A 27,438-nucleotide genomic window follows, 5' to 3' on the forward strand; every position below is an offset into this window, starting at 1 on the left:
TGCTCGAAGTTACGGAATTTTACAGTGTTCTTTGTATAATTGATTCCTAATCTCAGTGGTCAGAAGAGATGCTTGATGATTTCAATATTCTTGAATTTATTAAGACTTATTTTGTGGAAAGAAAAAAAAAAAAAGACTTGTTTTGTGGCCTAACATACAATCTGTCCTGGAGAATGTTCCATGTGCACTTGAGAAGAATGTGTATTATTGCTTTTGGATGGAAGGTTCCGTATATATCCAAAACCATCTGATCTAACACACCACTTAAGGCCAGTGTTTCCGTATTGATTTGTGTCTGAGTGATATATCCATTGATGTAAGTGGAATATTAAAGTCCCTACTCTATTACTATACTGCTGTCTATTTCTCCCTTCGAGTCTGTTAATATTTGCTTTATGTGTTCAGGTGCTATGTTGGGTGTGTACATATTTACAAATGTAATGTCCTCTAAATGGATCGACTCCTTTGTCATGTAACATCTTTGTCTCTTATTACAGTCTTTGTTTAATAGTTGATTTTGTCCAGTATTAAAAGTCTAGCTACCGCCCCCCCTTCAGTCACACACTGCCGTAATATCAGCACAAGCACACAAATATGGCCAAGCTATGAAGTTGAATAAAATAACTAAAATAGCAATCATAAAATAAATTATATCAGCCATACGAGAGGCTGAATCATCTTTCCATTCTCTCTGGAGAAAATACTACAGATTTAATATCCGTGAAGAGGCTGAGTAAGCACTCAAAAATATGTAAGGGAAAAAGGTGCGCCAGGACGTTAATAAATACATTATTTTCTTGGATCCTCAGTGATATTTATGGTTTTTCTCTTAAATACGTGTTCGCTTTCCTTCTCCTTTTGTAATGGTAATTTGGTGTTTTCTTTCTTGGACCCCCCCCCCCAGGTCCTAACAGCGCACGACCCCAAGGGCGGCCCCTATACTGAGGCGAGACGGCCCCCTCCTACCTTGCAAGTCACCCAGACATCTCAGGTGCACAAATAAAGAAGCACACGTATTTCACAACAAATTCTCGAGGGGCACGGCCCATTGACAGGCACTTCACCTTCAGACCAACCACCCGCCCATCTCCCAACGCGGGCGTGGTGGCAGACCCCACCCCTCTCCTTTTTGCGCCTGCGCGGAGGCGAAGAGGGGCGGGCCGGAAACTCGGGCGCGGATTGGCCGGACGTAAACGCGTAGTTATGTTTGAAAGGCCCAATCAGCACCCGAATTTTCCGTGCCAGCCAATAGGCAGTTGGAAGGGCAGGCAGAAAGGGCGGGAGTCGCTATTTGAACGGGCCGCGGGAGGGGCTGCCGTTCTGCTTCCGGCTGGAGTCAGGTGTGGGTCTCGGGCAGCCATGGAGGACCAGCTCCTCGGGGACGACGCGCTGCTGTGGCAGCTCCGGGAAAGCCGCCGCCGCTTCCAGAGGCACATGCAGCGACTGATAGAAAAGGTACGGCACCCCCCCCCCACACACACACACAGGCCCGCTGGAGTGGGGGGGATAGGGGCGCGAGGCCGACGGGGGAAAACGGGGTTGGGAGCTGGGGTGAGGATGGAGGCGGCGGAGCGCGGGGCCAACGGGAAGGGCGGGAAGGGTAAGGGAGACGGGGGTGGCGAGGAGGAAGCGGGGTTGGGGAGAGGGGACTGGGGGGCTGGGATGGAGAGGGAGGTGGTTGGGGGGCGAGAGGGAGGAACCTTGGGGTGGAAGAGGGTGCTTGCAGACTTCCGGGGTGGGGGCGAGAGGGAGGGAGCTTGGGGTGGGGGGTTCTTCCAGACTTCCATCCCCCTGGCGCCGCCTCCGCCCGGGGCAGGGCCTCCTCGTGGCCCTCGGACCTGACGAGATGCCCTGTCTCTCCCGCAGTACAACCAGCCCTTCGAGGATGCCCCGCTGGTGCAGATGTCCACCCTGACCTATGAGACACCCCAGGGTACGAGTCCTCCCCACCTTCTGAGTGTTTACGCGTGTGAACAGAATAGTGTCTTTCCAGAGCGAGAAATGCCATCCCTGCTCTCATGAAAATAAACCGTGCTCACCTAGGAGGAATTAAAGCATTACTAATTCCCTTGAACCTATACGTTACTTAAATCACTTATTTCCGGCAGAATTACTTATTAAAACAGAATTCTGCAGACCCACAGACGCCTGCCCCTGCTTGGTCGCTTGTTTCTGTCCCCTTGGGCTGGTTGCTTTAACAGTGGAGGCCGGGTCTCTGTTTCTTCATCTGTCACAGGGGGAGAGGACGATACCTACTTGGTGGGGACGTCTGAAGTTACATGAGTGTGTTTGTGGAGTTCTTGGAACAGGGCCCGGCCCTCATAAACACTCCTATTGACTGTCATTTGACCTATTTGACTGGGAGTGTTAACTGTCCTCAGGCTCAGAGCTCTCGGAATGTGACGAGAAGGAGCCGTTCTGTTTAGTGGTTGATGCTGGAAGCTGACCTACCTCTCATGGATTCTCTTTGCTAACTGGGTGAAGACGTCAGGTTCCGCCCACTCGGTCTTATTCCCAGCTCATTCTGACCCACTAGTGAAGGCCAGTCTCCCATCCAGCTCTGCTGTGCACTGGACAGGCAGGCCCTAGAAGTTTCGTACCAGCTTCTGAAGTAAAATAAAGGGTTAGCTGTCTGCCTTTTTAGCTGAGCCAGCCACCTGTGGGTGAAAAGTTTATGAAGACAGAAGCTAAGATATTCCAGCTCCAGGTTTCACTTACTCTCACGTCTCCGTCCAGCAATGACAGTTGCTTTCCGGCGTTTTGAGTAAGATGAAGTATAGAGACAGGTGATGACAAATCTAACCTGAGGGCAGGACACAGGGCCATGTAGGAATCTTTCCTAAGGGTGCCATTGGCAGGCTTCACTCTGTTCTTGTGCACCGTCTCTGCAAGGATGGGCAGTGTCTGGAGCATTCTGGCCCCTCCACATACCTAGTAGAGCGCCATTGACTCCAAGAGTGAAGCCCACTCTGACTCCAGTTTGAGGAGAGCAGTAGTTGAAGCATCTACACAGCCTGACAGCACTCCTACTCAGAGCACCAAGGCCTCCTGGAGAGCTTGTTATAGCACAGACTCCTGGGGCCTCCGGTAGCAATGCTGGGTGTGGATTCAGTGGATCTCAGGAGCTCCTGGCTAATGATAATGCGGTTCCCCGGACCTATTGCTTAGCCCGAGGAGGTACTTTCTGATTAGAAGTAGCGGACCACCTTGGGGCAGAAGTTCCCAATTTAAGGCAACAGCACATGATGTAGAGTGTAGCTAACACTCCCACACTCGTGGTGGTGAAGACAGTGGGGGAATAATAGTTGTTCACATGTGTTGACCACTAACCATGTGCCCTGTGCTTCTGAGAGTCTCATGCTTTGGATTCTCAGCAACCCCTTGAGGTAGGTACTAGTCCTAGGATCATTGTTTCATAGCAGAGATGCAGCAGAAAGAGGTTAGGGAACTAGCCCCATGTCACTTTGCCACACCAGCAAAGCCTTAACTTGAGTTAGCATATTTGCTAAGCATCACTCTGTTCTGGAAAGGCCACATGGTGCAGTGGGCAAGAGCACAGAGAGTCACTGCCCTGGATTCACAGCCTGGCCCCACCAGTTGGCTGTGCAGCCTGAGCAGCCTGGACTTGGTGACTTGACCTACTTCTTGCCTCTGTGTCTCCATCTGTACAGTGAACTTGGTGAGCGCCAGCCTCCTAGAGAGTTAGGATTTCTCTACAAGTCCCATAGATGTGAGTTGTAAATACTAAATGTGATATATGTGGGAAGTGTTTGGGATAGAGCCTGGATCATTGTAAGCACTGTGTATCATCATTAGCAACTATCTCAACCCAATGATCCCTTCTTATTCACTTTGAATTTACCTGGGGGCAAATGGAGGTTTAGGAAGAGATCAAGTATTCTGGCCCAGGTTCTGCTAGCTAGTAAGTGGCAGGACTCCCAAATCTCAGCATTCACCCACACGCTTAGGCCTTGCTCTGTACTGGTAGACTTCCCTCAGAAAGCACTCCGAACATGGGGTAGAGAGGTTGCCCTCAAACAGTGCTTCTGATCTACGTGTAATATATAATTTACTCTCAATATATCTACTTTAAGGATAATACTTGGCATATGTGTGTTCTTTAACCCCATTTAACTCTGGCTTAATGACAAAACTAGATGAGCTATTGCCTCCTAGATAGGAGACTGTCATTAACGACAGGTGTTTGTCTAATTTTAATTTAAAAAAAAAAACAAAACCTTCAACTCCACAAAGATGAAAAACAACAGAATATCAGAAGTAAGGCTTGCTTTCAGTGTTGTATCTGTCTTTTGCCTGCCACTTTGGTTTTCTTTGACACAGATTGAACAGAAATTCAGCAGTCAGGATTGCTTATTTGGTAATTTTAATTTTATTTCTTTTCTGAAGGATTGAGAATTTGGGGTGGAGGACTGGTAAAGGAGAGAAACACAGGACACATCCAGGTATTTAACGTCAAATTTTACCGCCAACACAAGCCGCCATACAGCAATACCGATGTGAATGAAGGTGTGGGTCAGCGGTGGCTGCGCCAGGATCCCCCAGAGATCGCTGCAGGGCTCCTGATCTCTGGCTTTCTCACCCGAGCTACCCCCCACTTTCCTCTAAGTATTTACTGAGAAGCTTTGCTTCTGTTGCTTGTCAGGTACCCGAAGGAGCTGTCCCCGTTTCCTCTGCTGTAGGCCGAAGGGCTCTTGACAGCAGCGCCATGGGCAGGGCTGGCTGGAGGGAGAAACCCGTTCCTGCCCCAGCTGCAGTCATAGCTGTGAGCTTACGTTGTTGGGTCCTTACAGAAAAGATCCAAACCAGTTGCTTTGAGGAAACGTGCCTCTTTTCTCTTCTGCAAAGGGAAGAGATTAGGGAGAGGGTGCAGGATCACGCCTCTTTCCCCCATGAGGTCCCTTCCAAAACCCCGGTGTGGTTTTCCTGAATTTATCTGTGGACACTGAGACAGGTGGCCTGCTATGTTCATGGGAGGAGCCAACATAGTTTGCCTTCCCGCTGGGAGACCCCACGGTAATTTTTGCAAGGACGTCTGGGATCCCCTTAATGACTGCTTCTCAGCCAAGAAGACGGTGCCCCAGAATGAAAACGTCAGGGTTAGGATTCCTGAACCATTAACAGGAATTCTGAAATAAAATTTCTTCCTGATTATTTTCATCACACACATCATGTATTTAGTTGTAGAAATGTTAGAGATACATGTAACTATTAAATTCAACCTAACTTCTATAGTCACTCATGATATTTTAGTATAATATAATTCCTGTTTATAATACATGTTTTTCACCCTCTTTTTTCCACATAATATATGTTGTGAACATTTTTTTTCATCATCCATTGTATCACTCAATTTCCTTTTTTTCAAAACTGCTCTCGTGGGTAGGCATTTAGCTGTTTGCACCTTCCTTTATTATAAACTGGGATCGGCACACTTCCGACAAAGGGCCAGATGAGAAGTATTTTAGGCTTTGCTGGCTGTGTGTTTCCAGCTACTCTGCTCTGTATTAGGAGGGAATACTCCTGTATGCCATACATGAACAGGCATGGCTGTGTTCCCTTGAGCTTTATAAGACCCCTGTTATTATAAATACCCCTTGAAGGACCATCTTTGCGTTTTCCCAGGGCCTATACTAGCCCTTATCTAGTAGTCGCCAGGAGGTGCAATCATCAGGTCAAAGGATTTGCACTCTAAATTATGCTTAATAATGATGCCCACCTGTCAGACCAGTATTTGAACGGCCTGGGTTGCCAAGTGTTTTCATCTGCACATTTATTTAAGGTTGTTTTGTTTTGTTTTGTTAAAGATTTTATTTATTTGACAGAGAAAGATAACAGCAAGACAGAACACAAGCAGGAGTGGGAGAGGGAAAAGCAGGCTTCCAGCTGAGCAGGGAGCCCAGTGTGGGATCATGATCCTGGGATCATGACCTGAACCAAAGGCAAACACTTAACTGACTGAGCCACCCAGGCACCCCTATTTAAGGTTTTTGCTTGAAATGTAGGAGCACTGCTGCCTGGGATCTATAGAATTTTGAGCTCCTCTCCTAGGATTAGAAAACTAGATGTTATCTGTGCTGACCCCTCAGACTTCTGCCGTCCCCCAAAGTTACTATGTGTGACTATGCCCAACTCTGCCTTCTTTTACCAGACAACCAGAAACTCAGCTGCTCCGCACCCCCAAGATGGTGCCTGGAGGCTGTGGGAGGCAGTAAGCCGCAGTGGGCTAGGTGTGTGTTGACCTATCAGTCTGGTCCCAACACAAGGCCCGGGTTCTTTTTGTAGCCCCAGAGCTTCCAGCCGCTGGGACATCAGTGCCCAGGACTCAGCTTCCCCTCGTTTTTTTTGTTTGTTTTTTGTTTTATTTTTAAGAATTTATGTATTTGACAGAGAGAGATCACAAGTAGGCAGAAAGGCAAGCAGAGAGAGAGAGGAGGAAGCTCTCTCGGCAGAGAGCCTGATTGGGGACTTAATCCCCGGCCCCTGAGATCATGACCTGAGCCGAAGGCAGAGGCTTAACCCACTGAGCCACCCAGGCACCCTCCCCTAGTTTTCCAATCAAGTTCTGCCTTACCTCCAGACACAGCAGCCACGAAACAGTTCCAGAGACTTCTCTAGTTCTTCCTATCTGTTCCAGGTGATTCAGCCCTTCCTCACCTGAGGCAAAAGGGGCAACACTCCCTAAGGCAGGATTCAGTTACCAGGCAGTGTTCACAGCCAGCCACAAATCCCCCTGATCCTGAGGTGACACCTGCAGGGACAGGCCTCACCATGCTCTGACTCCTGTTCTTGTGAAGCGGGGGAGTTCCTAAGCTCCTTTAGCCAATCTGGTGTCTTGAATTCTCAAATTTTACTAATGAGAACCCACGGATGGCATTCGTCAGGATTGTTAGCGAGGCCTATTAGCAGTCTGGCCCCTGCATTCTCATCTTTGCTCCTCGCTTCCCCTACTCCGTCCCTCGCCATCCATAGTTTACCATCCAAGTGGCTCTGGGAATAGCAGCCCAGGCACACCCAGAGGAAGAAAGCCATTCCTTCTCTGAGGAGAGGCCCTGCCATCAAAAGGGAGTCTCAAGGCCCTTTATGCGGGAAGGTTCTAGGAGTCCGTGAAACCTTGTGCTCTCATGCTAAAGGGAGGATTGTAGGGTTGTTACTTCACTGTGGCTTTAAAGTGTGTTGTCACTGAGTCGAGCCTGTCTTCTGTGCTTTTGAGGACTCCCCGGTGGAGGCAGTCAGCAGGAGTGATGGCAGCCCCACGGAAGCCAGCACCAGAGGTCCAGCTCCCTCCGTGCCCAGCACACAGGTCCTGGCAGTGGGTGAGTGTCCCTGTGCTAGGTGGCGAGTTCCCGAGGGGCACGGGTCCCCAGTACAGCATTCAAAGTCCAGATCCCTCACTAGGACTTTTTACCAAGGTTATTTTAAAAACAAGAGCATCTTAAAGTGCCTGCTAGTTCCTTCTATCTTGCTTAGTTACATTGTGGTTCTTGACACCTATGCAGCGCTCAGACCTTCTTGAAGAATGGATGTACACGCTCCCATCCGTTTTTTAGCTTATTGCCCCTCTTAAAAACGTCTCAGGAATTTCACAAGTCTTCAGATTGGCCCCACAGGGCGGTGTTTGGACTGCTGACTCCTGTAGGACGTCTTCCTTCCTCTGCGTCACCTTGTCCTCCATGGGGCTGCCTTCCCTGCTCCAGGCCAGCCCCAGGCTACCCAAACCCCGACCCAGCCTGTTTTCTGGTGAATCTGTCAGCACTGCCTTTCTCTCTTTGGCGCCTCCCTCAGCCCTGTGCAGCCCGTCAGTGTTGAACGCACTCAGATTTCACCTCAAGCACAGTCAAGCATAGTTGACAGGCCTCCCTGCCTTGTGTCCCTCTCTCTGCATTGGTTTGACTTCTCTTCACGACCCAACTTAGAGGAGCTGCCCTTGCTTCCCACCTGCCAGGTACTCCACCAGCTCCATCCTGGCTCCCGACTCCCATCTGGAACTCTCAGTGATCCCAGCCACCCTGTTGCTGACTCATTGGCATTCTGGGGCTTCTATCCCACTGCCCTCTTGGTAGCATTTGGAGTTTCTGGAAATCCTGGCTTTAGTCTGTGGCCCTATGGGTTTTCTTCCTTCTCCACCCCACTCCTGCCATCCCACATCCCTTCTCTACCAGATGCCCTTTCTTGAGATTGGTCTGAGCCCCTTACTCTGGTGCAACCCCCAGCCCAGACCCTGTCAGCCTCTCTTCTCAGTCTAAACTTGGCACATCTAAACTGAAAATGTCAACCAGAAGAATTGCCCTTGGCACATCTGTAATATGAGCCAGAAACCCAGCCCCTCCCTCCCTCCCTGTGCCTCTGCCTCCCCCCGTCCCTCTTGTAGCTCTGCCCCTGTGCCCCGCCATACCCCCACAACACCAGCCCTTCCCCTGCTGGCACCTGCGACAGCACCCATTCAGGCATGCCACTTCTCTGCTCAAAGCACTGCAGTGGCTTCCTGTTGCTCTTGGGATGAAGAGCAGAATCCTGGCTTGCCCACCGTGTTTCACTGCCCCCAGGAAGCCCCCTGACCCCCAGATCAGAACAGACCCCCACCTTCACCCAGGCTCCATACACCAGCCCTTCTCCAGATAGCAGTTAACCAGACTGTAGGTCTGTAATGTCAGACTTTGTAACTGGCCCAAAACCCCCATCTCCTGCTGGCACTGGTCCTCCACAGGCTTCATGTGCTCTGCCCAGCTCTCACCAGCAGCTCACCTGCTCTAGGCCAGCTATAAAAATGGATTCAGTCCTTCAGACAACACAGGGCGGTCTTGCCAAGGAGAACTAGGTGTTTACTCATTGATCCCAACTACAACTCCACAAATCCTTAGTTCTGTGAGTTCCTGGACTGCTTGAAATAATTAGAATGGTTATCCCAGAGCTTCACTATCCAATTTGATGGCACACATCACCGGTGGACAGTCAAATGAACTGAAAATTAAATAAAATTTAACTTAAAGTTCCCCAGCCTTAGAGCCACATTCCAAGTGCTTGCCGGCCACACTGTGGCTGACATAGCAGACAGCAGGGAGGTAGACAACAGCCCTGAGCCACAGTGACTCTGCTCCTAGAATCAGGCCATCGAAGGAGTTCAAGGTGATAGAAGGCTTCTCCAGGGCCACCTGAGTGGCTCAGGCGGTTGGGCTTCTAACTTAGTCTCGGGTCATGATCTCAGGGTCCTGGGATTGAGCCCCACATTGGGCTCTGCCCTCAGCGAAGTGTCTGCTTCTCCCTTTCCCTCTCCCCACCCCCCAGCTCCTGCATAAGCTCTCCCTCAAATAAATAAATCTTTTTTTTTTTTTTTCCAGTAAGATTTGATTTATATATTTGACAGAGAGGGAACACAAGCAGGGGAAGCTGGAGATGGAGAAGAAGGCTTCCTACTGAGCAGGGAGCCTGATGTGGGCCTCGATCCCGAGCCCCTGGATCATGACCTGAGCCAAAGGCAGATGCTTAAGGACTGAGCCACCAGGCACTCAATAAATAAAATCTTTTTTAAAAAAGAAGGAAAGAAAGAAAGCTGCTTCTCCAGTCATATTCCTGCCCTGATGGGTTTGTTGCATTGCTAGTAATCAGGACAGCAACAGATGGCTGTGTCCTTATTAAAGGGAGCACTCTAGAACATACTCTAATGGTGCAAACACTATCCTTAAGAGGAAATGCAAGGTTTCTTTAAAATGCTGATGGATATTTCCATTTTTTTGCTTTCAGATTCAAAAAACAATAATGATGCATCTTTATATCAGGAAGACATGATTGCTGGGTCCTTCATGGTAAGACCCACCTGTTAGAATGAAGGGACCGAGCCAGAGCTCAGGGGTACAAGAGCATGTCCTTATTTCCAGTGTATTTCTTGTCCTCTTTAGACTCACTCTTTGCTAATACCACCCCTCACGTCTCTGATCCTCCTCCTCCTTCTGTCTTGCATGCAGCAGCCTTCACTGCCCCTGTTCAAGCCTGGTTTACTGAACTTAAAAAAAATGTTGGATGATGTTCCGTGTGAACCATCACAGTTCACTGTGCACCCATACCCTTGATCGTGATATTGAAAGTTAGGTTCTAAGTTGGCCTTTGCCTGAGAGGCAGTGTCATAAGGAAGTTGTTTCCAGGGAGTATTTCCAGGTCAGCCCTTGGAAGCCCATGTCATCACGAGGTCACGTCATCAGGCCATTGATTTGCCTGCCACCCAGAGTGGCCCAGTGGTCCCAGAACCACCTGTCAGGATCCAATCTCCTCTTCCCTCCATTGGGATACACTTGAATACACAGAGAACTTAGTCTAGTGGGGTGTCTTTCCTGGTCCCAGTGTCAGATGCTGGAAGAGCTCGCATGTGGGTTTTTCCCTAAAATTGCTGTTTTCATCCAGAGTTTGCCATAAACCTGGTTTGACTTTTTAGTGTCTAACTAGAATAGGCTGTGACCCTGGGGGAAGAAGGAGGGTACTTTTTGAAGTGTTACATAGGGGTGGCAGTGAAGGGGAAGTAGGTGGTTCCAACAATAAGAAACAGCCTGGACAATGTGTGTTTGTGTTATCCCCCTTATCCTCCTGTGGCTTCCCACTCCGGTGCAGGGTGAAGGTCAACGCGCCCTCTCCCCCGTGCTTGGCAGAAGGGGAACGGAGAGGCCTCCTTAGCCAAAACGCTGAACATCTTTTCTCGTAAATGTACTGATCAGGGCTGATTCTCAAAGTTCAGTCCCGAACTCACCTAAGAATATTCAGATTGTTTTAAATTATTTTCTGTTCTAGGAATGCTGTCCTAAACCTCCACAGACTTCTCTTTTTTGTCTTTTTTTACTTTCTTTTGGATGGTTGCCCCTGAGTAAATGATCCAAAGTTCGATTTCTGGGTCCAGAGGCTTTTCAGAGGATCTGGACCACTTTGCACTAACAGCAAAGAGCGAAAAGTGACTTTGAAGAACTTCATTTACTGATGTGTAGTTAATGAACTTGCCAGTTTGTTCCAGCACCCAAGAGTTCATCCAGACCCAAAAGCTCTTATGAATACTGATTCGCTTCTGTATCAGCCTGCAGTGCCTTGGAGCCCTTTGAAAAACAAGTTAAGGAGGAAATACTTGACCCAGGTGGATGTTCTGCTCCAGGATGAAGGACGTTCAGAGGTAATGTGCTTCCCGGCATGCATCTTCTGATAATTGAATCCTAGAGACACACGGAGGCCCACCAATCAGGTTCTTGTTCACTCTCTCTGGAACCCAGAAGGAGCCTCCCAAGCAAGTGTTTAGAAACCATATCATTCCCGGGATTGCAGACTTCCACTCTCCTTGAGGAAGCGCTCCAGGTCCTCGGGGGCAGCAGGGATCAGGGAAGCTCGTGGGATGCATCCTCCGTCGCCCTCTGTTCTACAGCAGCTCACAGAAATGTTAAGGGGCCCCACCGTGGGGTAGTGATGGGGAAGCAACAGCTCCCCACTCCCCGCGGCTCTGGGGTGACCGGGCTGGCACTGGCAGCAAGTGCCCTCTGCACCTGACCTGCGGTTGTGTCACGGGAGGTCTATGCTGAGGTCTGGGCTGCCCCACCAGCCCTTGCCCAGGGTGGGTGTCCACCACGCTCCCCCACAGCCAGTCTCCCAGAGCTTCGTCTGACAGAGCAAGGACACCAGCTCTAGCTTTCCAAGTTCTGTCAGGGTCTTCTCATAAAGGACATTTTCATATTCAGTAACTAGGAGGTAAGTGACGTGAGATGGATCATTTATCTCAAAGGCAGCAAACTTCACAGGAACATGTACTTTTTCTTATTGTGTTGCTGACCAGTGAGAATGCCATGGCCGAGGACCATTGAATTGATGGATTTACTAGAAATGGCCTTTTCCTTTATCCTAGAGCAGCGGGGGGTGGGGTCCTGGCAGATGGGTGGCAGCAGTGACCCTCTCAGGGGGAGTCCCCTGAGGGTCACATGGACAAGCTCCCAGATTTTACTAAGACACCTCCTCCCACCACTGCTGGATGCTGCAGCCACTGGGATTGTGGTCACACTTGTCACATCTGCTGAGCTCAGACCCACAGCCTGTGGATGGAGAAGAGCAGCTCTCATACCATCCTGCGGGGCCTGGCACTGGCAGTGGGGGACAGCTTAGGACACCCCCAAGTGTTAAATCATATGCTTTGATTTCAGTGTACTGACGATGGAGTTGGAGAGGATACCCCTCTAACACTGAGTCCCTCCTTGGCCTCACCTGCTGGGCCTGTCCATGGTGAGTGTGATATAGAAACTTGGCGTGAACCGTGTCCCTTCTGCTTATGTGCATGTTTCATTGACATAACTGTTAGACCAGCACTTAATAGATAAATTATTCATATTTAACTAACAGACTGCTTTTTTCCTCTGGCACTGTGGCGTGCTAATTGTTAATTAGCTCTTTATTCCAACATACTGTTGTGAAATGTTTGAATCTCCAGAAACACAGGACTCCTACAATAAACATCCTTTGTTTGCATGTAATAATCCACATTTTGTAGCATTTTCTTATTCGCCCACTGCCCCCATGCCCACGCACCGTGTCCGTCTACCAGCGCTCACATCTGTGCTGTCCCTAAGTGCTGGCAGGTCTGCTAAGAACAGGGAAACCCCAGGCCTGGGTGGAGCTGTCCTGTGCAGGCCAGAAGGCTCCTGGGCCATCTCCTATCTCATGAATAGTCCTGGCCGCTGGTAGTCTTGCAGAACGTACCTGTTTGGACTTCTCTGGACTTCCTCCAGGTTAAGTTCATGTTAAACTTTTTTGGCTATCCGTTCTGAGTACAGTGTTCAAAATCATTTGATTTCTTTTTCCTCCTGCCATTATCATAAATTTGATAAGCACTTGAGTGCTTTCTGGGTCTATTTTCACTTTTTAGAGTTCTCTCTATCCTCGTTGGTTTAATTTTATTTTTTAAATACATAAAACATGGCACGTGTGCAAGTCCAGTCTGTATGAAGAGGTGTATCCGGGAGTCCTGGGTCTTCCCTGCCCCCCAGCCCTGCAGGTAAACAGTGTCATTGTTTGGTTTCTTCTGAGACTTTGAAAAAGGCATTCAGCGTGCACACCATCACCCGGGGAAGGAAGACCCCACTGGGGAAGTTTTGTGGGGAGAGTAGAAATTTAAGTTCGAGAGCTAGAAAGAAATCTCTGAGAAAAATCTAGTTCTATATTTTCATGGAACTTTCCTCTTTTTTGTCTTGCTTAAAAAAGCCTCATCCCTATCCACCCTTTAGTTCTGTGGTCTCGCCCCGTCTTGAATGGTGGCACTTTACCTTGTGTGTGTTTTCCTCCAGGAAGCCGTGACCATGTGTCCAGAAGGAGTCCTGGTGACCCAGTTAAGCCGGCTTCATGGACCGGGGAGTGTGATCCAGCAGACCTGGCCCTCGTGCCTAGAAGCGACAGTCTCACGTTCCAGGGGGCTGAGGGGCACAGCCGCTCAAGCAGTCCGGCCTTGGAGGCTGACATCATCTGTGACGTGACCATCAGCGACCTGTATGCTGGCATGCTGCACTCGATGAGCCGGCTGCTGAGCACAAAACCGGCTTGTATCATCTCTACCAAAACCTCGTTCATCGCTCACAGCCGGAGCGCCAGGAGGAGGCACAAGTGTAAGAACAGAATGAACCAGACACCGTGCCAGGGAGCCGGGCTCTCTCAAAGTGTTTCCCGGGAGACACTCCCATCTTGTTCTAAGCCACTGAAGGACAGGAAAGTGTTAAGAGATTGCGAGAACTTTCTAGATGCTTCTGGCCAGAAGGCAGCAGTAGAATTGGAAAAAGCTTTCCCTGAAGTCAACAAACCCGAGATCCACAAATTAGATCCACGCTGGAATAAGCTTAGGGGGTTGAAGAGTTTAATGCCTCAGGGGTGTTCATTGACTTACAGAGGAACCTGTACAATGCATCATCTTGGTCAGGAAAGTAGACTTAAGGCACTAAAATGGTTAATTTCTCCTATAAAAATCGTTTCCAGACCAAGAGTACTGCGGGACAAGGGAAGAAATCGTTACAGGGAAATTGGAATCAAATTTGATAAGCTTCATCAGGAATATTGCCCAAACCCTGGGAAACAGCCCTGCCTGACTTCCCTTCCGGGACCCTCAGCAGTGGCCGTGTACAGGGGTGGTCCAGTGAGCCCTTGCAGCCCCCAGGGCTTAGAAACCCGCAGGCTCAGCGGGTTCCAGGAGGCTTTTGAAGACCTGGAAGAACGAGCTATTGGAACAGTGAGATGGAACAGCGAACCCCTGCCATTGAGGGGTTCGCCTCCCTTGCTTTCAGAAACCAGCTCTGTGCAGAGCCCAGGCCGCTCGGAGCAGACCCTTGACCTTTTTCAAGGAAACCATCTTGAAATACTTAGAAAGTCTGTATCTCCCAGCAAAGCCACATCAGTAGCTGGCAGACAGCCTCCCAGCTGTGGAAGGAATCGTTACAATGAAATAAAGGAGAAATTTGACAAGCTTCATCAAAAGTATTGCCAACAGTCACCGCAGCAGACACAGGCACCTTTACGTATTGGAACATCTCCAGGTGGAGCAAGCCTGGAAGTTCAGTACCCCAGAGGAGGTGCCTTGGAAAAAGCAAACCCAGACTCTGGCTTCCATGGTCCCCCAAAGCGGTCAGCATCACCCCAGTGGAGCATGGAAAGTCCACTGGGCTCGACCGCACTTGAGGCTCAGCCGTCAATGAGCTTCGTGCTTCGGGGCCACCAGTCCCCTCCGAAGAGACGCCGACTATCAGATTCCTTGCTGTATGGACAGTGGGCCAGTTCCCAGGATCCATCGCGTGTGGTGGGCCACGCCATCCCAGGGCCAGGGGAGAGGCCGGCTCCCGACAGCCACCCTGGCAAAAGAAGGTGCGTTTCTGTGGGTAGAATATGGGTGTTTTACAGGAGGATTCTTCTATGCTCGTTTTCCAAACCTCCCCCAAATTCTTTTCCTTCCTCTGAAATGAGCATTTATATCCAGAACCTGTTTGTGGGTGGGATGTGTCGAGGTGGGGGCTGAAAGGGTTCTTAGCGGGAACATTTTTCACACTTCCCACAGCAGTGCATTTGGGGGACTTTTCTAAGAAGCCTCACTAGTAGTGCGCTCTGTCTGTCCTTGTCCGTTTGTGTCCTTCCCAGCCTCTCCTGGTCCTACTCCAAAAACAGACATCCTAAAGCACAGCTGATCTGCAAATAGTGACTTTCCTTTTATTTCTGGACTCCCTGCCGGGGACAGCAGGAGCGGCTGGCCTGGGCCACCTGCTGCTGCTCCGCGACCCAGTGTTCGGCACGGAGGTCCCACCGCATCCTACAGTCTGGTTCGTGCGGGCACTTGAGTCACGTGTGAATGTGCATGTGCCGTTCTTTCTCGGGAGAAAAGCTGCAAGAAGGCGGGGTGGGGCGAGGCACCGTGGATTGATCACCGTTTTCCCATGAGCCCCAGGCTTTCCAGCACACGCTTCGGTGTCCCCAGGCTGGGGTTTGGGCAATGAGACTCCTGACCGAGCGCACATTTGTGGTTTTGTGCATTGGTGGTGTGGGCAGGTGAGGTCATGTTGAAACCTTCCTTCTCCCTCCTAGCCCCAAGCAGACGGGCGCCCCCCGTCAGTGGCCATTCAGATGGACCCCATCTCCCCTAAACATGCCATATTCTCTTTTCCCCACTATGAACCCATCCCAGGAACCTGTGCGTTCCTCTCAGGGATGAGCCCTGAGCTGTCACTGTCCCCACCCCTGAGTGACCCCACTGGTCTTTTCCTGCCTTTGCCAACTCACGCTTCTCGGCATTCAGACCCACATGGCCCCACTCTCGGAGAGTATTTCCAAAAACCTGAGAGGGTTTTGGCTGCAGGTGGGGCTGGGTACAGGAGAGGACTGGTCCTTCCTGAATGAACACAACCCGTAGGAGCCAGTGCCTCTTCAGGGTCAGAATCATGGTCTGGTCTTTTTTCCTTCTGCTTCCACTTCCTCCGGCTGCCCCTGTATCCTCCAGCCTGCTGTCTGGCTTGTCCTCCACTGAAGCCACTGTTCACCAGTGCCCCTGATGGCCACGTCCCAGGGCATTAACCATGCGGTGGCCTCTGTTCCTCCTGACCTGTCCCCTACATTGTCCTGTCCCTCAGCTTCACCTCTGTGGCTTTTCCCACCTCGTCCCCAGATTTGCTGCCATGTCAGGCCACCTGCTGACCCAGCCCCTAGAGTTCAGCGGGGTCACTCCCCCAGCCCTCTTCCGCCTCCACTGCCGCCGACCCACCCTTCCCACCTTCTGGATGACTGGCGGTCTGTTCTCGTTCACCTGCCCAGTGAGGGCCTGCCAAGGTCACAGCAAGGAGTAATGCCTTGTGCCTGGCAGTGGAGCAGCCAGAGGAGAGCTCGGCCCTCAGTGGGACCGGCTGCCCTGGAATTTGGTAAGTCATGGTGGCCACGCCCTGGAGGCCTCTCGCAGTTCCGTCTTAAAGCTGTGGCATGAACACACTTAACCATTTTCCACGTTTTTCTTTCTTCTTTTTTCTACTTATAAATCTTGAGAAAATGGACCAAATCTTCCTGAGCTGCCTACAGAAGGCATGTTAATGGCTGACGTCTGAGTCCCTTTCTGTGTGTCTGGCTGTGCAGAACCTTCTCACTGCCTCCTCCCTGCAACGACCCCTTTCATGAGATAGGTCTCATCTAACAGGCAGGCTCTGTCTCTTACTCTATAAATAAGGGAGTGTAGCTGAATAGCTGAAGCCTCTCTCGAATCCTGAGTCGGCCCAGGCCCTTGATGCCAGGCCAGGAACCACCTGGCTCCTGGGCATAACCACCAGGTGGCGCTGCGCCCTGAGGCGGGTAACCCTTTGGCGGGTTTTTGCGTCCTTGACACATTTTCTATAGTGGCACACAAATGCTTAGATATATATGCAGTGGAATAAATACAGAACAGTTAAGGTTTTGGTGGCATGGGAATTCTAGTGGAATTTTACTGAAATCATTTTCCTTGTCCTCTTTTTTTTTTCTAAAGGAAAGAACACACCTTTCAAGATGGAAGAGAAAAGTGATTTTTGTACTCAGAAAAATTGAAAGCTGAAGATGTGTAGCCAAGTTATTTTTCAAGAGTTTGTCCCTCTTCCCCTGTACTCTGTGTGTGTTTAATCCTCAAGAGTATGTGAGAGCTGGCTTCACTTATCTGCCCTTCAAAGCGAATTTCAGTGAAACTTGTCCCTTTGAAATGACTCTGAGTTCTTGGTGTAGAAATTATTTGAATAAAGTTGCTCAGTTAAAATTTTTCATGTGATCCTTTATGGGCTTATTTTCCTTGTGTGTTCTTTTTAAAATGTACACACATCCTCAGAAAGCTCTCCATTCCCAGTCACTAGAGAGCCCTGTTTGCTCTAAAACCCATGTCCGCCCCGGACATGAGGGTTTAAGGTTTAAATTCAGAACTAGGGACCTGGTCTCTTCTATGCTAGCAGGTAGCAAATTAAAACATGAGCTCATCCCTGAAAAGTAATTCCTAACATCTGAATGTTTTTAGCTGAAAACATGCTGTATTTAGATAGTCCTGGGATGGTCCCAAACCTTGCAACCACACGGCGTCCCTGACAAAGCATTTGCTCACACTGCCACCGCCCCACAACCCCCCACTACACCACCTGCCTCCTACCCAGCAGGCCTGTGCTACTGTTCTCTGGCCCGGCCAGGCCCTCGCTACCGGAGAGGCTGGAATAGCAGGGTCACCTAGCAGAAGAAGGCAAGCTAGGAAGAGCTCAGGCACGGGTCTTAGGTAATTGATAGGATCTGCCAATAAAGGATGCCATAGACTATGTGGGATGGTGGGTATTTTTAACATGCCCACTTTAGTACTACACGCATTCCGCGTCTTGGCTTCACCAAAAGGTGTTAGCGCTTGCCAGGAGCTGATGGGTGTTGGTATCACATATCAAGATTCTAGGTAGCTGGTTTCCTCCACGCTCCTGTTGGGTGTCTGCTGATAAGGACGCGTGCAGCCGCGATCCTCGAGTGCATGCGTAAGCTTACCTGTGGCATACATCTAGACGTGAGCTGGTCGTGGATAGGTGTCTTCAACTCCTCTAAGTTTGCCAAATGGCTTTCCCGAATGGCTATTCCAGTATGCAGTCTGGTAATAGAAGAGGTCCCATTACTGCCACCCGTGGGCGCCACTCTGGGGGCGGAGGTGGGGGGTGGTTGGTTTGTGAAACGTATAGCAGTTTGCGTTTCTAGGGAACTGGATTTTCATTTGCTTTCTTACTCCTCTGGGTATGTCCTGGTTGCCAGTTCAATTACACAATTACACAAACCAATCTGGTCTGGAATAAATTGTAAGTAATTTCTCCTGTCTGTGATGTGTCATTTAACTCCATGGCACCTTACTGTAAAGAAGTTACATTTTAACAGTCAGATAGCCTAACCCTTTATTTTTTTCTGGCATCTGCTGTTAACTTTTTAGAGAAACCCTAGTCTCAGGATTAAAAATACTCTTTCATCTTGCATCTTTGCTTTTCTAATTTAGGTCCACAGACCTTCTAGACATGTTCTGCGCAGGCACGAAGGGGATAAAGCCTGGTTGTATGCCACCAAAGCTCTTTCCTCCACACCTGCCCCAAGTGACATGTCTGATGCTGCCCTAATCGGTGGCATTTGGGTCTGTCAAAATCGAGAGCTTCTCAGCACTTGGCAGGAAACACCGTCAAGATCTATCCCACGGGAGCCACCAAACAACCGGAAAACCACTGTCCAGGAAGGCTTGCACACACGGATGGTTCTCTGCCCTGACCCACAGCCCTCTCCCACCAGTGGGCCCAGGGTGTTGACTGCCCTGGGCAGTCATGTTGGAACAGCCCGCAGTCCCACTCTTACTGCTCAGGAGACTCTGCTGCCGGCGTGAGCGTCCCGAAACCCTCCCCTGCCTCGTCCTTGGATGTGGCGATCATTTCTCCTTTTTGAGCCTCAGCCAAGTTCTGTTCCAGGCTCTGCTGTGTCCCTATCCCAGCCTGTCCCGTCAGGCTCCATCGTGGGAAGAGTGAGGGCAAGCCTGATGCGGTGTCACTTCCCCGAGACACCCCCCCGTCACCCCCAGATGAGGTGGCCACTCCCCACACCTCTGCACCCTGGCTGCAGCCCTCCTTAGTCAGCTGCCTATCATGGTCCCTGCGCAGACGCCTCTTTTCCCTTCAAGGGTCGGGTCTGGCGGGACAGAGGCTGGACAGCAGGCTACCTCCCCTCACTGCCTGGCTTTCAGACTGGATTCAGACACTCTCACACTCCGGGGAATCGTGGGGACTAAATTCTCTCTCTGCCCTGCTGCCTTGGCTCTGAGATGTTGTCACCTTACAATCAGAAATCTGCACTCCCAACGGTAATGGAGCTTTATTTCAAGGGGAGGGAAAAAAGGGACGCTGACGATTTTAGAACGATGTTTTTCTTAACAAACTAAATTAAAAATGTTTTGCCTCGCTGCAGTCCGGCTGTGGTTTGTCACTCCGAGGGGGCAGTTTATACTTTATATTCGAACCGTCTAGCAAAATCCTCCTGGGGAAGACAAAAGCGGCTGCTGGCTACACGTATCCAAGATTTTGAGAGTCTCCAAGGCTGCCCTGCGGACCTCGGGGTCCGAGTCGAGCTGTAGCTCCTGGAGAGCTGAGAGTGAGCACAGACAGGAGAGAATCAGGAACCAGTGAGGCTGGGCTCCCAAGCTGGTAGAAGCTCCCCCAACCAGACCTCCTGTACAGTATGGGGCTCATGCGGGCTGCAGAAGGGGGACCCCTGTGTTTGCAGCCAGATGACAGAAGGTGGAGCTGTGCCTGCACACATGTCCCCCATCCGAGCCTTCGGCTGCTTCTCCACCAGGGACAGAAAGATCACCCACAGAACCTGGGCGCCCTGTGGATCTGTTGAAGGAGTCAGGGTGGAAACATTTTGGAAATATTTGTAATGGGGAGGCTGGCAGAAGGCACGAAAGGACTCCACACCCAACTTGTTGTCTTCCTGGAGAGCCCTCTGCAGGCTCATGCAGCCCTCTGTGCCCTGATTATACAAGGGAAGGGTCGCCTGGCTCTTCCCTGGGCAGATTCTCTAAGCTCCCCAAATGAGGTGAGTGCACTCAGTATGATTAAGTCTCCATTACTTACAATTCCTTAATGCTGGGAAGTCCAGTTTTCTCAGATGGTGTGCAGACATCTGCTTCATAATAATTCCTAAAACGAGAGCCAGCAAAATGCTCATCACACAAATACTGGGTCAGCAAGAGAGTCTGTTTTACCTTTTGAGATAACTGTTTAGCACTCCGCTGAAGATGCTTAATAGAGAAACAGGCAGGTGTGAAGCTACGTGGGAGAGGACACAGAGAAGGGGACTTCCACCAGAGTCTGTCCCCTACCCTGCTCCCTGGCTCAGGTCTGGCCCTCAATGCCCCTCCCACATCAGGAGACACGCTCACCCACCTGCCAGGTTGCAGGCAGCAATCCGGATCCTTGACAAGTTACTATTGATGTAGGTCATTGTTTCTAGTAAGAAGTTATAGAGCACGGCAGGCTTTTTCTGAGTCTGCAAAAGACGAGGGATGAACAGAACCAGGGAGGATGAGATCCTAGAGATCATCTGCTCAGAGTGTGTTCCCATCTGTCTGATGTGCAAGGGTCTTCCCAGAGAAGGCAAGTGCCCACCCCAGCATCACACAGCAGACTAGCAGCTGGACGACATAAGGACCTTCAGACCTCTGTTACATTCTGTCTGACCCAGAGAAGAGACGATATTGTCTACAAATGGAGCGGTTGTCCACTACCGTGGCCGCTGGCCACATATGGCCCTGGGGCACTTGAAATGTGCCCAGTCTGAATTAAATATGAAGAGCTTCCTGCATTTTGATGACAGTAACTCAAAAGTGTAAAATATCACATTAATACTTTATACATTGACTACATGTTGAAATGACAATGGTTTGGATCCGCTGGGTTAAATAAAATCTATTATTCAATTTGGTTTCACCTCTTTCATTTTTCTTAATATAGCTACCAGAAAATGTATGGATATGTGGCTTGCATTCTGCCTCTGTTGGACGGTGCTGGTCTTGACGTTTCATATGTGTGAGGTGAGCACAGGCTCACAGGACAGAAGTCTGTGGCAGCTGCGACCCTAAGCCCCAAGCCCCAGGGCACCCAACCTCCAACAGACCCATGGCCCTCAGCTTCCTCACCAGGATGGAGCACAGCGTTGTCTGGAAAACAGTCATCCCATCAGCCTCACTGCTGTCCCTTTGGCCCGAGCTGCTTTCCAGGGCCTTCCAGCCCCAGAAGTGCACACACTGAAACATGGTGGCCATACAGGCCTGGAGAGACACCAGGCAGAGGATGGAGGAAGGGTGTCAGGCAGACCAAGGGGACTCCCATGGTCTGGGGGTGGGGCGGTGGTTGACAGGGCTGACGTTCCACCGATAGGCCAGTGGGCAGCCCCGGAAAAGCCTCAGGAGGCCACAGAAGGGGACCTGGGACCAGATCCCTGCCACCCTATACAGTGTCTGGTGTGCATTTAGGGAAAAAGCCCTGGAGACAGATGCAGCCTCAGCAGCCCAGCCTGGGACCTGCCCCTCCAGGACACTGGGGTCAGGAGCCTGGCAGGGACCGGTAGCACCAGGATGAGCTTTCTCAGCCCCAGACCCTCTCTGAGCACTGCAACAACCAGGCCCCTGGCCTCTGGCCTCCAGCCTCCAGCGGGGACGGGCCACTGGAGACTGGGGGGCAGGGCGAGGCAGGGCTATCTATTCCCCAGGGACAGGAGTGGCAGCAGTGTGCCTGGGACCAGGCCACGTGGTCCTCCTGCTCCAGCCCTCTTGACTGTTCCTTCCTTAAACCCTCCGGTCCCCTTCCTAAGTGTGCCTTCCCGGAAGCACGCCCCCCACAGGACTGTTGCTGCGACAACTTACAACAGTGTGAGCCAGTGATGGATTTGTGAGGAAAGCACCTCTGAGAGGTGACAGCAGGTGGCCTGCGTTATCAGGATCCCCGAGGTAGAGCAAGAGGTGGGAGTGATGCCCTCCCCGACCTACGGGTGCCACCACGCCACCCTGCCCTGCATGGACCCCCACAAGATTCTTGGGACCCCAGAACCGGAGGCCAAGGTGCTAATTGAGCATGAACAGCTGGGTACACCGCAGCTCACTGGGAGACGGAAGAACGACCCCTCGGCTCAGCCCCCTCCCCGCTCCCCCCCAGTCCACACAGGAAGGTGAGGAGAGAGAAGACAGAGGTGAGGGTCAGGAGCCTGCAGGGGGTGAGGGTCAGCCATCAGATGGGCAGGAGCTGTGGGAGGAGCTTGAAGCAGCAGGGGAGCTGGGCCTCCATAGGGAGGAGAACCTCGGTGTGCAGGGCCAGGGCAGGCACCCCTCCCCTCACTGCCCCCAGTAGCCCCAGCTCCGGGCCTGCCCCACAGGGAGCCACTGAGGAGGGATTTAAGGTGAGTTTTAAGCTTGTGTTTTAAGGGTGTGAGTTATCACAGGATATCAAACTGTAGAATCCACTGGGAGAGAAGGCAGATGGGGCAGAGGATGCTGGCAGGCAGCCACCGGAGAAGAAAGCTACGCCATGTGCCCCTACTGAGCGGAGACACCTCCGTAAGCTAGTCTACGGGTCATCTGAACGGCCCCTCCCCAGCCTGGCATGAGGAAAGGGGTTGATGGAGAGAGGCAAGGGAGAGACCCCCTCGCACATTCTCCTTTGGGGGCCAGAGGTCCCCACACTTTGGGACACAGAGAGGAGGGGTGTGTCTGACCTGGGCTGCATCTGAGCAGGGGTCCTGGCAGTGCAGCATGAGGGTGATCCAAGCTTTCTTCACTTCCTCCTTGAAGAAGTGCTTCTTGGAAATCCTGACCACCTTCGCCAGCTTCCCGAACAGGACGAAGGCTTTCAAACGCAACAGCTCGCTCTCCTATGGCCGAGATGCACAAGCGAGTCCTCAAATTCGGGAAGCAAGAAGCCCAGCAAAGCCCCAGCTGCTCTCTGTGGACCCTTCCAGTCACCTTGGCCCCTGCAAAGGCTTCTGAGACATTCCACCAGGATGGAGGCTCCCCTGCAGGGCTCTTGGGACCGGGTGCCATTCTGGGGCCTGTGACCTAGTCTTGCCCAGAGGAGGGCTGTGTCAGATGTGAGGGCACACCACCACCCAGCAGGGGCCCAAAGAACATCTGTAGGCTGTAAGGAATTCTGGGGAGAAGCTCACACCCTAACAGGAGGAGAGGGGTCCCATGAGTCCTAGAGCAAGGGTTTCTGGTGTCTTTCACAAGATCCCACCATCAGCTAATGGATGCGTGGGCACAGGCAGACCTGTAGCCCCTTCTGTCCCACAGGAGAAGAAGGGTTCAGATGTTGGCTGAGGAGGCATTTGGGGAACACCGCCCCCCATACCCGGAAGGCCAGGGGCTAGCTAGGTGATCGTCTAGACTCACGTTGTCAAAGAAGGCCCTGCACTGCTCACAGATGATGCTGAATGAGGACCCCAGGTCCCCCTCTCGGAGCTCAGCCAGGATCTTGGCCAGGGCCTCCATGCCCTCGGAGGCCACACTGGAGTTCACGGGCTCCCGCAAGGAGTCCAGACATTTCTCCAGCAAAAGCTTCCGGTACTGCCTCACCTGGGGGAAGGGGGGACGGCGAGGAGCTTCAGTCCCCGCCTGGTCTGCCAACACCGGACCCTCAGCCCACCAGGCCCTGCACACCGGGCCCCTGGGCTCAGGGTCAGGAGCAGCACCTTCTTGGGGGCACCAAGGGCCATGTTGCCGAGGGCACGCAGCGAGAGCACCCTCAGAGCCTCGTCCTCCTGGTCCGCGCCCTTCTCTAGCGTTAACACTGTGGGTTTCAACAGCTTCTCCTGGTACAGAACCGGGTCACTCATGAACTAGAAAAGAGAACTTTGTGACCGCTGTGCCCCTTGTGGGCTCCTTTCTCAGCCACAAGACAGGACATGGGACTAGATCCAATGCACAGAGCAGTGTCTGTGAATAGGAGAGGACCTGGAGCCCCAGCTGCCTAGGACCAACCCCAGCTCCTCCTGCCTGCCAGTGGAGGCCCCTGGCCAGTCGCTTAGAACCCCTCTGAGCTCAGCCTCCCCACCCGCGAGAAGGGGCTGACACCAGAGCCTGCCTCACAGGGCTGTGGCGAGGCTCCTTAAGGAAATATGTGGGGAAAGCCTCAGAAGGGTGACCTATAGGAATACGTTTGCTCGGTTGACCTGACAGAGCAGCTCTCACAAGCCGGAGCCCGGGCCCCTGGGTCCCAGCAGCAGCACAAACTTCATTCGTCGGGGACCCAGAAAGTCACAGCCAGCCCAGCACTCAAGGTGTCAGGACCTTGGGCCAAGAGGGACGTCTCTGGCACGCGTGTGTGTGTGTGTGTGTGTGTGTGTGTGTGCATGTGCACAAGTATGCACATGTTAAATAAACACCAAATTGGTGGCCCCAAAATGGCCCCCTTTACAGAAAATGTTTGCCGACCCCATACCAGGAGGATGTTGGCTCCTAAGCCCTATTGGGGAATCATGCAGCCAACACAAGTTTTCCTGAAAGTTTTCTGGCCAATTCCCTCAGGACGCTATAAGAGCCTCAGTTGCTCGGGAGGGCCGCTGGGGCCCAGGGGCCGTCACCCCCGTCCCTGGCTTTCCTGCCTGGCAAAACCTCGTCAAGCCCTTCCTATAAGATCTTCCCCAGCACCATCGACCCCAGCAAGAGCCAAGGTGCCCTCCTCTGGACCCCTGGGTGATGCCAGCACTCAGCACAGCACACCTCTCTTCGCTGTGCACCCCAGGTCTCGGGACCCCTTTCCCCACAGTGCGCACACCCTGACTCACCCATGTCCCTGGTGGGGGTTGGACAGCCGCCTGCCCCTTGTCTCAGATGCCCCTCAGAGCCTGGGCTCCTTTCCCTGAGAGGAGCCAGGGTAGGGAGTTGGGGGAAACAGCAGCCCGCCCCAGCTCGCCCGGCCCTCCATGCCCCGAGCCACACCTCCACGCAGACCGCCGTGCTGCTGACGCGACAGCTGAGGACATCCGAGTCCATGCCTCTGAGCACCAGCTCCGCCAGCCGCTGCCTATACCCCTCCACGCTCCGCAGGCACCCCCTGCAGGGGGAATGCAGCCAAGGGGCGGGGAGGTCCTCTCAGTCGCTGCCCTGCACAGCTGTTCTGGGGGTGCACACCCAGGGACACATTCTTTAACCTCTCCGAGCCTCCCCTCCTCACCAGGGGAGGTTTGGTCAGGATGTCGCTAGAGTACCAACTTTTCATGATTTTTTTTATACAAAGGGACCAGAATGAGGGCCACTCAGGAGTGACCAAGTCCCAGGAAGTAGCTCTCACTCTGGCCCAGCTTGGAAGCCTGGTATGGCCTTGAGGGAGCTCTACCCTGCCTCTGACCTCACGTCTCCTGTTTTGGAGCAAAGATTCCTTCGCCCTACTTGCTGTCATCCCAGAGTCTGGAACATGGGTCAACTTGGCAATCCCTCAGAAGCCAGCACTGCACTGTAATCTAGACCTTCCGGCAAGAAGGCAGTGGCCCTGTGAGTCCCGCAGCCCAGGCCTGGGAGGAGGGGTGCCCACCTGGCCAGCAGGCCCACGCCTTGCAGGAACGTGGAGCTGCTCTGCAGGAGGGCCCACACACCCTGCTCCTCCAGGCTGTGAACCAGCTGCTCACTGCTGAGTCTTCTGAACAACAGCTGCATGCACTTGATCGTGATCCTGGAAGAAGGTGGGACGCTAGCCTGATGAAGCTGCCCCGTGGAGGGCAAACACTGCACCCAGGTCAGAGGAATGGGGGTTCCCGCGCCTATTGGGCCCAGCTCAAGGAGCTAAGGGCAATCACGTGAGAGAGTGGGTCTGCAAACAATGAAAACCACACTGTGTTGGGCTGATGGGAGGGAGGGTTGTAAGATCTGTTTCCAGAAACTTCTCTCCACCAGGAGAAGACCACAAAGCCTCTTGGTAGAGGTGACTCTTGGGATCCTTGACTTCACAGAGGCAGCGTCCAGCTCAGGCCCACTGCCCTGCACCCCCCCCCCCTCCCCCCGAGAGCACCTGTGCAGGTTGATCTCTTCGGGCAACGTCCCTGTGTGGACCAGTCTCCACGTCTTCAGGACAGGCGATGCAGCCTCTGGCCCCTGGTTGCTGCTGAGCTGCAGCAGGAGGGTGTAGACAAGGTCTGGGAAGAGATCCAAGAGCTTGTCGTCCATGTCTGTCTTCTGGATCAGGAGGTGGATGGCGCACAGGGTCTGTAGGGAGGTCGAGGTGTCAGGGCTCCTCCTCGGAGCCCCGGAAGGGCCCTGGGGTCTGCCCCTGTGACTCACCATCAGCGGATCCACTGCAGCCAGGCGCCAGATGTCCGCCTTGGACGTGGGGTTGGCCCTGGGGGTGAACCTCACCTGCAGCCGGCCCATCAGCCCATGGAGCATCGTCCTGGAGAAGGGCACATTCTCGGCCACAGCCAGCCACACCTCTGTCAGGTGGCTAACCAAAGACAGGAGAGAAGGACTGTGGGACCCCGCCTTGGGTCCTGGCAGGTTAAGAGCCTTTGGCCCCCCAGGCAGCCCTCTGCATAGGGGTTAGACTCTGGTGCCTGGACCTCAGGGAGGCGGAGGGCATGGCCCAGGTCTGTGACTCCACGCTCACTTCCCTTCCTCTGCCCCGGCACCCTCGGACCCTGTGGCCCCACTGCCGGGTGACCTCAGAGGTCCCCACCCGGCCTCCTATGTGATGCCTTCATATATATACATCCAGCGACAGCTGCCAACTACCCAGTTCATCCCACTGGTCCTAAGCAGCCCCTCCCCCTCCCAACACACCCTTGAGGAAGGTGTTTTCAGCTCCGTGGCCCACAGAAGAGGAAGGGGGACCTGTAGCGGTTAGGGGCCAGAGGGCAGTTTGAAGTGGCACCCCCATCCCCAAGCGCAGGCCTGTGGCTCTGCTGAGAAGGGACAGTCTGCGGGACAGTGACCTCATGAGCCCCATGTGCATAGGTACAGGGGAGTGGGAGGCTGGAGGGGTCTGAAGGGCCAAAGACCCAAGTCCACTGAGATCAAATCGAGCAAGGACAGGTGTGTCCAGCCTCTGCGAATCCACAAAACCAAATGCACAAGGGCAGGGAGTAGAGTTTTTTCGGGGGGACATGCGGGGGGCACCTGCTGGCAGGAACCAAATGGAAGGTGGGCCCATGAGCTCACCAGCAACCACTTCTCATAAAGAAGCCATCAGGGTGTAAGGAAACAAAAAAGCAGGACCTCAGCCAGCAACAGCAAGAAACAACCACGGGAGCCTGGGGAAGCCAAGTCCCCAGGTCCACCGTCCCCAGGGCCCTGGCCATGGACCCCCAGCCACAGATGCTGTCAGGTGAGGACAGGGCTTGCTCTGAGCCCCCAAGCTCAGGTCAATGTGTTACACAGTGGGAGCTAACCAATGCAGTGACAGC

The 27,438-nt window shown here is 52.5% G+C and overlaps 2 protein-coding genes across 2 annotated transcripts in view; one reads left to right on the top strand and one right to left on the bottom strand.

Moving 5' to 3' along the window:
- Positions 1-1,299: 1,299 nt before the first annotated feature.
- Positions 1,300-17,263, top strand: LOC101676508 (Holliday junction recognition protein). The gene is made up of 9 exons (XM_004777547.3): positions 1,300-1,455; positions 1,867-1,933; positions 4,408-4,463; positions 7,232-7,334; positions 9,760-9,821; positions 11,072-11,164; positions 12,177-12,255; positions 13,314-14,871; positions 17,003-17,263. Exons 1-9 carry the CDS (start codon positions 1,360-1,362, stop codon positions 17,037-17,039), a joined length of 2,151 nt encoding a protein of 716 aa, XP_004777604.1. The 5' UTR covers positions 1,300-1,359; the 3' UTR covers positions 17,040-17,263.
- Positions 17,264-18,906: 1,643 nt separating this feature from the next.
- Positions 18,907-27,438, bottom strand: part of MROH2A (maestro heat like repeat family member 2A) — a 44,258-nt gene continuing 35,726 nt past the window's right edge. Inside the window, exons 32-42 of the mRNA XM_045066801.1 lie at positions 26,321-26,480; positions 26,052-26,245; positions 25,578-25,715; positions 24,986-25,100; positions 23,737-23,883; positions 23,438-23,620; positions 22,765-22,920; positions 21,194-21,325; positions 20,442-20,544; positions 20,130-20,195; positions 18,907-19,638 (exon numbers count right to left, since the gene is read on the bottom strand). Coding sequence (XP_044922736.1) covers positions 19,517-19,638; positions 20,130-20,195; positions 20,442-20,544; positions 21,194-21,325; positions 22,765-22,920; positions 23,438-23,620; positions 23,737-23,883; positions 24,986-25,100; positions 25,578-25,715; positions 26,052-26,245; positions 26,321-26,480 — 1,516 coding nt within the window. The 3' untranslated portion in view covers positions 18,907-19,516. The remainder of the gene's footprint in view (positions 19,639-20,129; positions 20,196-20,441; positions 20,545-21,193; positions 21,326-22,764; positions 22,921-23,437; positions 23,621-23,736; positions 23,884-24,985; positions 25,101-25,577; positions 25,716-26,051; positions 26,246-26,320; positions 26,481-27,438) is intronic.

Source organism: Mustela putorius, unplaced genomic scaffold, assembly GCF_011764305.1.
Source record: "Mustela putorius furo isolate JIRA1106 unplaced genomic scaffold, ASM1176430v1.1 tig00003869_pilon_pilon_pilon, whole genome shotgun sequence".
Taxonomy (NCBI): domain Eukaryota; kingdom Metazoa; phylum Chordata; class Mammalia; order Carnivora; family Mustelidae; genus Mustela; species Mustela putorius.

Coding starts and splice junctions, on each gene's coding strand:
- LOC101676508 (XM_004777547.3), top strand. CDS start 1,360: ATGGAGGACCAGCTCCTCGGGGACGACGCGCTGCTGTGGCAGCTCCGG. Junction 4,464..7,231: donor GAAACACAGGACACATCCAG/GTATTTAACGTC, acceptor TGTGCTTTTGAG/GACTCCCCGGTGGAGGCAGT. Junction 14,872..17,002: donor AGCCACCCTGGCAAAAGAAG/GTGCGTTTCTGT, acceptor TTTTTTCTAAAG/GAAAGAACACACCTTTCAAG.